General features: G+C 37.4%; 1 protein-coding gene across 1 annotated transcript in view; it reads left to right on the plus strand.

Moving 5' to 3' along the window:
- The window catches only part of LOC140136944 (serine O-succinyltransferase-like), a 35,795-nt gene extending 26,217 nt beyond the window's left edge, over positions 1-9,578 (plus strand). The window contains exon 12 of the mRNA XM_072158598.1: positions 7,839-9,578. Coding sequence (XP_072014699.1) covers positions 7,839-7,946 — 108 coding nt within the window. The 3' untranslated portion in view covers positions 7,947-9,578. The remainder of the gene's footprint in view (positions 1-7,838) is intronic.
- The last annotated feature ends 1,923 nt before the right edge of the window (positions 9,579-11,501 follow it).

Raw genomic sequence — 11,501 nt, forward strand, 5'->3', positions numbered from 1 at the left:
AATCCATTTTGCCACAAACCCTTCGGCAACCTTGGCAAAAAATATCAGTAAGTGATATAGGCCTCATTTTATCAATGCTGGGCGGGTGTTGCTTTGGAATGGGGACAACAATGGCAGATTTCCACTGGTGTGGCACAATTCCTCCTCAAAAGAACAATTCAACACATCTGTTAAAGGGCCACTCAGTTCATAAGCAAATTCCTTTATGATTTTGGGAGGAATTCCATCCGGGCCACTTGATTTAGAAGTTTTAACTCTCTTAAGCTCGCTATACACATCCCATGGATAAAGAACGGGCAGGTTTCACAGCGGGCAAGAAGGTTGGAAGCTCAGAATGATCCAAGGGATTAACATGGGAGGACACGCTCACAAACTTGGAATTAATGGCATTAGCCATTGCCTTGTGGTTAGCCCTATCCACTCCTGGGATGTGCATGTCAAGATCAGAATTGCTGGAATTAAGCATACACTTGATTTGTTGATACCATTTACGAGGTTCAGTCTTTTGCAACTTTCTCACTCTGTTTGCATTATAATTCACTTTAGCTTTCTCAATTTCTCTCTTCACCTCATTACGCAACTGGCGCCATTTTGAGGTTTCATGAGCTGCAAATGCTGCTTGACGTTTTGATATGAGTTTCTTTATACGTGGAGTGATCCACGGTTTATCAGTCTGATGAATTTTGAGTAATTTAGTAGGAAAGTAAAGTTCCATACCCTTGTTTAACACAGAATACATAGCATCCATTTTATTTTGAGTACCATTGCATTCATGGACCTCACTCCAACTCTGATCCTGAATCCATCTACCAAATGCTCTGATATTATCATCACGAAAAGGCCGTGTAATCCTGGACTTAACTGTGTTCTTAGCAGTGGTGTTTTTAGGCTTCCATAGAACACATGCATGGTCACTTTTACCAATTGATGAGAGAGCAGATGGTGGTAAATAATGGGTTTGGATATTAGTTAGAATGAGATCCAGGGTTGCCTGGCCTCGAGTAGGAAATGTAATTATCTGATTAAGAGCATTGCCACGAGTTATAGCATTAATGTTCATTCGGTTGAAATCACCAGAAATACAGAACCCCATTTCAGGATAACGAGTGCGAAGATGGTCAGTCGTTTCAATAAGGTGCTTTTCGAGAACAGGTTGGAAAGGGGAATCAGTTACTATGTAAACGCAACAGAAAGTTATAGCAGATATTCCTCTTGGTAATCGGTGAGGCCTAACTTCAACCCACAAACATTCCAGCTCGTCCGGTACCTGAATGTCAAGCATTTTTGAGGGGATCTCGTTCTTAACATAGATGGCCACACCACCACCCCGGCAAGCTTCTCTACTTTGTGAGTACAAGGAGTAACCCGAGATGTTTACTTGGCATGGGGATAGTTCAGGGGTGAACCAGGATTCACTAATGATACCAATATCAATCTGTTCTTGGCGCCAGATAATATCAACTTCATCCATCTTATTAACTATAGATTGAGCGTTAGTCATAAATACTGTTGGTAATTGAGAGGTAACATTTTTGGGAAGGTTAGGCTGTCTTTTTTTCCCACCACGTTTACCCCGGTGACGCCAACGTTTCCTTTCAGACTTTTTGTGTCCAATAAGAGGAATATCATGATGAGTAGATCCAGTCAATAAGTTGAGAGGTACTTGAAACCCGTGGTCAGTGCACAGGAGATGTGTAGGCCAGTGTTCAGTGCTATTAGGTCTACTATACTCACAGTATAGAAGATAAAATTCATAATTTTGAAGATAAAATTCACAGTTTTAAGGTAAAATTCATGATAATTATAGGGTATAATTCAAAATGTAAGGTACAATTCATGTAGAAATATATACATTTCAAAAGCTTCCACACGAACCCCCTCCCCACACCCACCCCTTCAGGGTTTCATACCTCACAGCAGGCAGCAATTTTGCCCCCCCCCCATATTCAAAATCTTCCGTAGCCTCTGTAATACTAATTTCAAGGACTTTCAAGGACATTCACAGACAATGGAAAACGTACAAAGAATAAAACACCCAAGTCTATTTGTATCATTGTATGATGTACATCATTACTCATAGGAGTAGATCCCTGGGGATGGTCCATACAATCCCCCGTGTTGACACCTGTATGTGGGTTTATGACAAAATTAACCTCATATTTGGTCATTTTAACAACAACAACAAAATTGCGCGCTCCACGCACATTTACTCCACTTTTGTGTCATATTTCACCAGTTTAGCTTCAATATGCCAACTTTTTTTGCGCGCTTTGTGCATATGTACCATAAACTTCTTTTTTTGCCAAAAGGTGCTGGATTCACTATACTTCAAGAAAATGTTTCCAACCCCATCCCTCCAATGTCAAAAAGAAATCTACACCACTGTTATTACTTATCAGAAAAGATATCTTACCCGTCCCAAAATCCTTTGCAATGTGACACATCACCTCACGACAGAGTGTGGTCGAAAAACAACTTTCCCCGATTTCAAAGGTTAATTTCTCTAAGTTGAAAAGTCTGTTTCAAATTGCTCTGAAAGACCATCTTTCGAAGAGTATGTGGTGAAAATATGAATAAAAAAGAATTTAAATTAAAAATATGGCACTGGTTTTAAGTCAAATGGTCAAAAATTAAGTTTGTCCACACATAAGCCTATGGGATGTGGGGAATGTGTCATCAGTATGGTACAAATTTTGCATGAATCAAAATTGATTTTCACGAATTCCTCTTGCATGAATCAAGGGAGAATCAACTCAACTTACTGCTTTTGGAATAGGGATGAATTTAGGGGAACGTTTTGATTCTCGCCAACTAAGTTATCGTTGCTAGAATTGATATACACACCTGTGTCATTACGGAAATTGCCAGCAGTATTGCCTCAGGCTGATACATATATATGACGTGTCATGTCAAAAGGAGACACTTTTGGGCAGGTTATCAATTTTGAGGTTTTGACATATCTTAAATATAGAGACATTTTGCTCCACAACACCATTTTCCCCAATGAAATCGGACATTCCTAAGCGAAGATATTGAGTTCGTAAGTTATGGTATTATAAAATTGGAAATTGAGATATCGGCCTTAAAAAATATTATTGACAATTAATGTTGAGAGTAGGAATTACCTTGAAAAATGTCTCAAAAAATACAAGATGCCAGTTATATTCCGGTCCTATTGACTTTGTGTTGAACAGAAGAAGTTTACATCCACCTAAATTGCATTATCTCAAAAACTACACAATTTTAAGAGCTAAAAACTCATCCAGTTATAGTAATTAGCTAAATAAATTATAATATTCTGCAATCATGTCTTAAAAATATGAAGTTTTGTCAGAATTTATCATGGTTTTTTTACAAAAAAATCCGCAAATACCTAAGTCGCGATGCTACTGAACAAATTATTCACTCATTCATCTCTTCTCGTTTGGATAACAACAATGCACTTCTTTATGGATTACCAGCAAACCAACTCTATCGCCTTCAGAAAATTCAAAACACTGCCGCTCAATTCTTACTTTCACCAGAAAATATTGCCATATCACGCCAATCCTAAAGGAACTGCATTGGCTTCCTGTCACACAAAGAATTGTTTTTAAACTTATGTTGATTGTATATAAATGTATTAATGATATTGCTCCGTTATATTTATCTGAACTCCTTTTACATTATGTTCCCACCCGTGCGCTTCGATCTGGAAACATGCAACTTCTTCAAGAAAGAAAATCCAACCGCACATGGGGTGACAGATCATTTGCAATCGCAGCTCCACGCCTATGGAATGAACTGCCTATTTATATCAGAACTGCTAAAAATGTAACTGTGTTTAAAAAGTTGTTAAAAACTCATCTTATGTCAGAGACATTCTGTAATTCTTAAGTTATGTTTCTTAATTTAGTTCCAGTTTTCTTTGTCTTGTTAGTGTTTGTTTGTTTGTTTTGTTTTAGTGCCTTGAGTGCTCTTAATTGAGTGGATATGTGCTTTGTCGCTATTATTATTATTATTATTATTACCTATTGGTTGGTTTCCAAAAATCCAATTAGTCATACTGTGTGAACATGGTAAACAGGGGACTGTCCTTGAGAGGTGCTTGAACCAAAACACTTCAAATTGTTCGCTGTCGTAGTGCATGTTAGTAACCATTGGTTACTGCTCTAAGCCTGGGCTCATACACCTGTTCCGAATTTTGATATGCCATAGGCTTTGTGTTGTGATCATTTCGATCAGTGGTTCGTAACAAAGAAAGCGTGATCCAGTTGGCCTAGCAACGGTCATATTGTAACGTGCACTACGACAGCGAATATGCATGGTTATCTTTATCCAAGGTGATGATGTAATGACTATTCCAGCAAATTCTTTCTACTTTATAAAGATAGCCATGCATCAAATTATATGCATGGCTATCTTTATCCAAGGTGATGATGTAATGACTATTCCAGCGAATTCTTTCTACTTTATTTTTTAAATAAAGAAATGGAGCTGAGGCAGAGTGAGACATGCCTTTATTTTATGGCATTGTATAAAAAGAAATTGGCAAGTAATGCATGGTTTTATGTGCAGAATATATTCACACCCGCTATGAAAATCATGGTTTCATGCCTTCATACCAGGTGTATGTTGCCATAAAATATGCATTAATGTAAGAATTGCAAGGACATTACTGCATGAGCAATAAACCTGGGGCAATAAACTAACATAGTAGCGGTATAATAGATAGCAAATCAGTAGAGAAATTTAAATGGAAGAAATGTATTGAGGGAAGTGTACGGTATCTTCTATGTATGCCCACCTTTAACTCACCAATTGACAATAGGGTTCTTCAGCTGCCAATTAAGTTTCTTTGATCAAAAATACATTATAAGATATTGGAACTTGAAACTTGGACAACGATAAACATGGATCAAAAACCAGTAACTGCTACTTGTAGAAGATGGGAAAAATATTTAATTGTATTCACTGGTGTGGGGATTTTTCTGCTTATGAAAATCTTGACTGCACTGATTATACCATTAATAGCTCAATGGGAGTGGACCACACTGAATGTGGGAAGTGTGCAAACAATTAATACAGCATACCCTTCACTGCACGGAAACTGCTCCAGATCAGCTCACTATGATGAATTTGGTAATCATGCTTTGGTCACTGTGTCACAATCTTTTCCTCCAAAATCAGATGAGTCACCTGACCAAATGGTGCCTGAAAGTAACGCAATTGGCTCCAAAGTTGACTCTCGTATTATACTTGTATACCTGGCACAACCAGTAATAATGTTAGTATTGGAGATGCTTTTGGGTTTGACATCCCCTTGCTGGCAGCTCTTGGTGCTTCAGTAGTCCTCACAACTTTATATGCATTCTCCGTTAGCTTTGTTGCTGTATTCGTATCACAACTATTGCAGGGTTTTGCATGTGGTGCTTCTATTCCAAATATATGTGGCAAAGTTTATTCCTTGTATCCACAAAACACAGATGAAGGGAAGACAATATTAGATTATGGCATGCTCTGCCTTTAATTTTTTTGGACCAGCCATAGGTGGAATCCTTTACGATGAGTTAGGACAAAAAGCTGCCTTTTTAAGTTTCGTACCAGCGAAATCTTCCTTGTGATATGTATTCTTGTGACGTTTCAGAGTGAAATCAAGAGATACGCAACAAAAAATGAAGCAAATGAAAACATTGATATGAAACTTGATGAGGATGTCACTCCGTTGCTGCATACAGAACCAAAAAACAAACAAGTGAAACTTTCAGATATTATAACGGATCATAAAGTCGTCATACTAAGTTTAACTTTAACAGTGTGTGGGCTTCCTAAGGCTTGCATTCAGTATGTGTTGGCCATTTATGGATGAAAGATAGATTTAATAGCAATACTACAACAACTGGGTTTTTTTGGGGTACTGCTGGAGTGACGGAAGTGGCTGCTAATGTTATCAGTGTGAAATACAACCAACGTTACCCAGAGCATATTTGTATATATACTGCCTTACACGTGGCTCTATGTTCATTGCCATCCATTTTGCTCCCACTTGTTCCATCACCTATCACAGGCTCATTCTGTTTTGCATTCTACATATACTTAACTGGATCAGTACGGTACGGTACCATGAGCATGCTATCAGGCCTTGCAGAAAACGAGTACCAAACTGCATATGGCCGTGTGATAGGAGTGGGCAATCTCGGCTTCACGCTTCCATATTTAGCTTCACCATTTGTTGCAGTACCTTTATTTAATGCAATTGGATTTAACAAGATGTGCATAATTATAGGCATGGTGCCTCTAGTTTAGGCACCATTCTTATTCTTTGTAAGAAATGCAGGAAAAAGTAAGCCTTCCATTTCAGATGATGTTAATAGTATCACACCTTGTGTCTCTTCGGTTATCCAGACTTCATCTGTGGCTGTGCAACCTGGAACTGATTAAACAAACTTGTGATTTATAATTGATGTATCATCAACAGAGTTGTAGACTCGAGTTATGCGACTTGGACTAGTCTCTAGTCCTTATTTTTGTGAAATATTTCAGAAATATTAAAGATAGTTAATAGAGTAAAGTAAAATGAAGCTTCAAGCATGCTTGGTTTATGACTTGACTTTGACTTGCAAAAAATGACTTGTTACTGTCTTTAGACTCGATCATCAATAATGATATGATTTTACAAAATGATATGTTGGTTGCCAAAATTAATTTTGAGATAATAGTTGATAAAAATGTTCAATTTCCTTTGTATGTCATTGCTTAAAGCAGCACTAAAATATCATATCTTTGGATCCCCAGGTTTAATTTTCACAGGATTGCAGCAAAATGTGACTCACAAAGCGCTTACTTGATTGAAATTAGAAAGACTTCAATTGAGTGTGATTGACATATGATTCATTTTGCTTGATGGCATAATTTGCATCACATATGAACATTGCTTATATTAGAAAAGATCACATTCAAATCTTGCATCATAAGTAGTTCATTTGATCGGTAAGCCTGAGATCTGTGATCTAAAACAATCAACAGCAGGGGTCCATTTCACTAAACTTTTAACCCTTCGTAACTCAGGTAACCGTTCATAAAGTTACGAATACCCAATACTAGATGTAACTTTACGAAGGGTCCCTGTAGTAATTCCCTATTACTTACGACGGGTACCATTCGTAAGTATATTCAGTGAAATGGAACTTACGACTTGTCGTAAGTTACAAATGATTTCAAGACTTACGATGCTTCGTCAAGTTTAGTGAAATGGACCCCAGGTTCATTAAGGAAGCTTATATCAAACAGATGCCCTGTTCATTGCATCATGCACATGGCACTCTAACTGCCTGTTTGAGGACAACATGGTGCTCATTTGAAGGAAGGATTTCCCTACTGCAAGGAAGAACCTTGATATTTAAAAATGATGAACTAAATTTATGAAAATATATCTTTTAAAGAAAACGCATTTCTATACATTTTTGTAAATAGTATTTTCATTAATATGTATGCTGTGTAAATTAGTAGTCGTGGTGGGCCGAGCATTGGCCTGCATCCTGTGATCTATGGTACAAAAGTGGCACCTTAACAATAGCTTGATGTCTATGGCCCTCTCTCTCACAACTGAACAAACAACTCAATGACCGCTTACAATATGCAGCCATTTTGTTTATATGTGCATTTACCACATAATGTCTTCCCATTATTATATAGTATCTCTGATTGCATGAAAAGAACAGGGTCCCATCAGGTGACACAATGCTACTAACATGGCTTGCTCAGGGAATAAGGAGCTGATATTTCATTGCCTGAATTAATTAGCCAATTCAGTCTAATTCTATTCCCTAGTAAAACAGTTCATTATTTTGAATATACAGGGTCAACTGGAGACTAAGCTTACACAAACTGGTATTGTAAGGAAGCAGAAACCACAGTGGCTTGCTGAAGATGCTGAAAGGAAGGTATCACAACAGCCTGCATCATAGAGAGCAGCGAGTTAACAAACAATATGGCAAGTTACTCCTCCCAGTGTTAAGCTGTTTTCAATTCGCCAGCTAAGTGGTTATACATAACTCCTTGGCAACTGGATCACAGACCTTTTGTAATTGGTAGGACATGCCATAGACTTTGTGTTGTGATCATTTTGATCATGATACAGAACTCAGAAGTGTGATCCAGTTGACATAGTGATAATTGGATTACACGTAACACTTAGCTGGCGAATTACCCCCATTGAATTGTATATTTTGTTCCTCGGGTGAGTCATGACAAAGCTGGTAGCTGTCAAGTCCAAGTCCTTGTAGTGAGTTATAGAAACACCAGCAGGATCTGTTGGCAAGTTAGAGAAACATTAACTAGAAACACTGGCTACCCACAGAAAATACCACCAAGTATGGTAATAAATTTAAGTCATCTAGGCAACCAGTAAATTGCGGAAACAATATTATATTTCACAACACCACATAGAATTTGTATAAAGTTCAAATTTGCCTCAAGTACTTTCCAAATAGCTGACTCGCTGCATGTACTTGCCGGAAATACCCAACTCATCACATGGACTTGCCGGAAATATCCAACTTTGCTGTAAAATTGATTGAAACACTGCAGGGGGTAACTTGCCATTTTTTTCTAACTCTGATCCAACCAGGCCACAGACAACAATTGGGCTATTCCAGTTAAATTCTGTATACCCCCTGTGGACCTTAATCTTCCACACACGGAGTGTAGATTTCAATTGGAGTCACCCATTTAGGTAACTCCATTTGAAATTCACACTTTCTCTCTGGAAGATTAAAGGTCATGTCTTCCATAGGGGTGTATGGATTTCAACTGGAATAGCCCATTGCCTCTTTGGCCATTATGGATTAGATCATGTTGTCAACTACAGCATTTTGCAAAGATCTTTCGTACCGCCCGATTTGGAGCAGTTGATGGCGTATATACGGAAATCGGGTTCTGATTGGCTAATTGAATCACATCGTCATCACAACGGCACCTCATAGCACATGATCAATCTGCATAGCATCGTGTGGCGATATATAAAATGTGTATTGAATCTGTTCATCTGGACTTACTATTTTGATAGCGACAGTATCACGTCTAATCCAAGACGCATCAGCATGTGACACAGGCATGATTTTACGAGTTTGGTTGGCCAGTGTGATAGGTCTTTGCAAAAGAGTGTACCAAGCAGTATACTTGCTGGCATACTTTTTATGCATCACATATTTTGACTCATGCATAAAAGAAAGTTCTTTTGATAAGGACTACAGGTGCTATATTCACATGTTGTCAGAGCAATTAGGTTTTTTATAACGCTTCAATAAGATGTCAGAAGTGATGACCCACAAATAAACTTTCATTGAGATCATTTTGGCTTCCACAATACATAATTATGCAATATGTGAATGCAATCATTGAAACTTTTTATTGTTATATACTTTATATTAAAAATTGTAAAATGCTCAAACTTCAGTTTCATTTTGTTAAATTGTATTTGATCAATTATATTGATTTAGGAAGGAGAAAATGTATGAACTACACAAACTTTAATAAATTTTTAAATTATTAAAGACTAATTTTGAGAAAATTATGATATTAACTTGCTGATACAAAAATTATGGGCGTTACATTTTCCCAAAGGGGAGGCGTTTATTCAAGGTCAATATTAGAACGATAATTCACTTAAAATCATTAGGTAAACTTAAAACTCACGCTAAAATGACGAACTATGAACTAGAAACACTGACTTCTGGTTCACTCCGGGTTTCCAATCCAGATTTTCGCCAAAAAGTGACGCTATTATCGACCATACGGGCAACTTGGTAAGCTTACTACACAAGATAGCATGGAAATATCAGCATTTTTGAAGCATCTTGGTTGAAAAAAGTGGTGGGGCGTTTATTTGAGGGGGGGGCGACTATTTGACGAAATACGGTATTTAATTTTTAATGAATTGCTAATTTCTGAGTAATAAATGAAGGCCACAAAATTAATCTTTAACTATAAAATTTTTTTCAGATTCTTACGGTGTCAGCATTATTATACACATAGCCTTGGGCTATTTTAGTTTTCCATACAGGCCCCTATGAAAGACATGATCTTAATCTCCCACACAGGGGGTGTAGATTTCAAATGGAGTTGCCCATCCAGGTAACCCCATTTGAAATTCACACTCTCTGTGTGTAAGGATAAGGCCATGTCTTCCATAAGGGAATATGGATTTCAGTTGGAATAGTCCATTATTGTACAAAAGAGGGCTCCTATAGGTGACAATTTTTTTAATTCTGTCATTGTAAATGAAAACTATTTAGTAAAGCATCATTATATTATCTGTGTTTCATCGATATTATTTGAAATGTGTGGTTAATAAAAAGTGAATGTCATTTCATTATACATGTACATGTTATTATATATCAATATTCCAATTTCCTTTGCTAAAACAGCACGCTCATTAAGGGATCTTTTATTAAACAGATGTCCTAGCTGTTCATTGCATCACCCATGGTGCTCCTTTGAAGGAGGGATTGCCCTACTCACTGTGACTGCAATGAAGAACCTGAATATTTAAAAAATATTGGACTAAATTAATGATAATATCTCTTGGAATTTAAGTTAAAGAAAAACGTATGTCTATATATTTTTGTTAATAGTATTATGTCATTTCAATTTTACATTGTACATGTTATTATATATCAATATTCCAATTTCCTTTTCCACACAGGGTACACATTACAGTTTACTACAGACTATCCATCAACAGGCCCCATGCTTTGTATGCTGTGAATTCTCGCATATTCATGACCCATAAAGGCCAAACGATCGTTTGATTGTGCATGCGTAATAATCACACCAGCGTGGACCGATTGTTCGATCATGCATGTCTAACAATCACACCAGCATTGTGTGCCTAACGTTGCTCGCAAAAGACCATAAAAATATTTGGTATCTGCGTAACAATTTCGTGTGTCGCACTTCATGGAATGATCAGCCTTCATTATCAGGTGATGCTGAGACTTTGACTGTTTGTGTTTATTCTGTAGTTTCTGTGGTACACATACTCTTGCAAAGCAATAAATGTCCTGTGTATCTTACCTTTAGCCCAAAAAACACCTTCTAAATTAACCTTCATTTTGGGCTAAAATACTCAAATTCAAAATTGTTTGTGTTTTGCATGCAAATATCCCAGTAAAACTTGGGAAACTGGAACAAAAATATGCCCCTTAAATTTTAATGTTTCTGTCACCACTGGGGTTAAGAGATGCTATGAAGGGATGAGAATGTTTAGGGCTAATGACAAGGAAAGTATATGTGGGATGTTAGGAAGTTGTGGTGGGTTAAGTGTGACAGGTGTTATGCTGAGTCAATGGTGTTACAATGGGTTAAAGGGTGTCAGGGTGGGTTAAGGGGTGTCAGGGTGGGTTAAGGGGTGTTATGGTGTTGAGGTGTTGTCACATTGGGCTAAGGGGTTTATGGTGCAGTACAGGTGGTGGTGTAAGAGTGGGATGAAGGTGTCACAGGTATTGGTATTTGTGTTTGCT

Source organism: Amphiura filiformis, chromosome 17 (genome assembly GCF_039555335.1).
Source record: "Amphiura filiformis chromosome 17, Afil_fr2py, whole genome shotgun sequence".
NCBI classification, from domain to species: Eukaryota; Metazoa; Echinodermata; class Ophiuroidea; order Amphilepidida; family Amphiuridae; genus Amphiura; species Amphiura filiformis.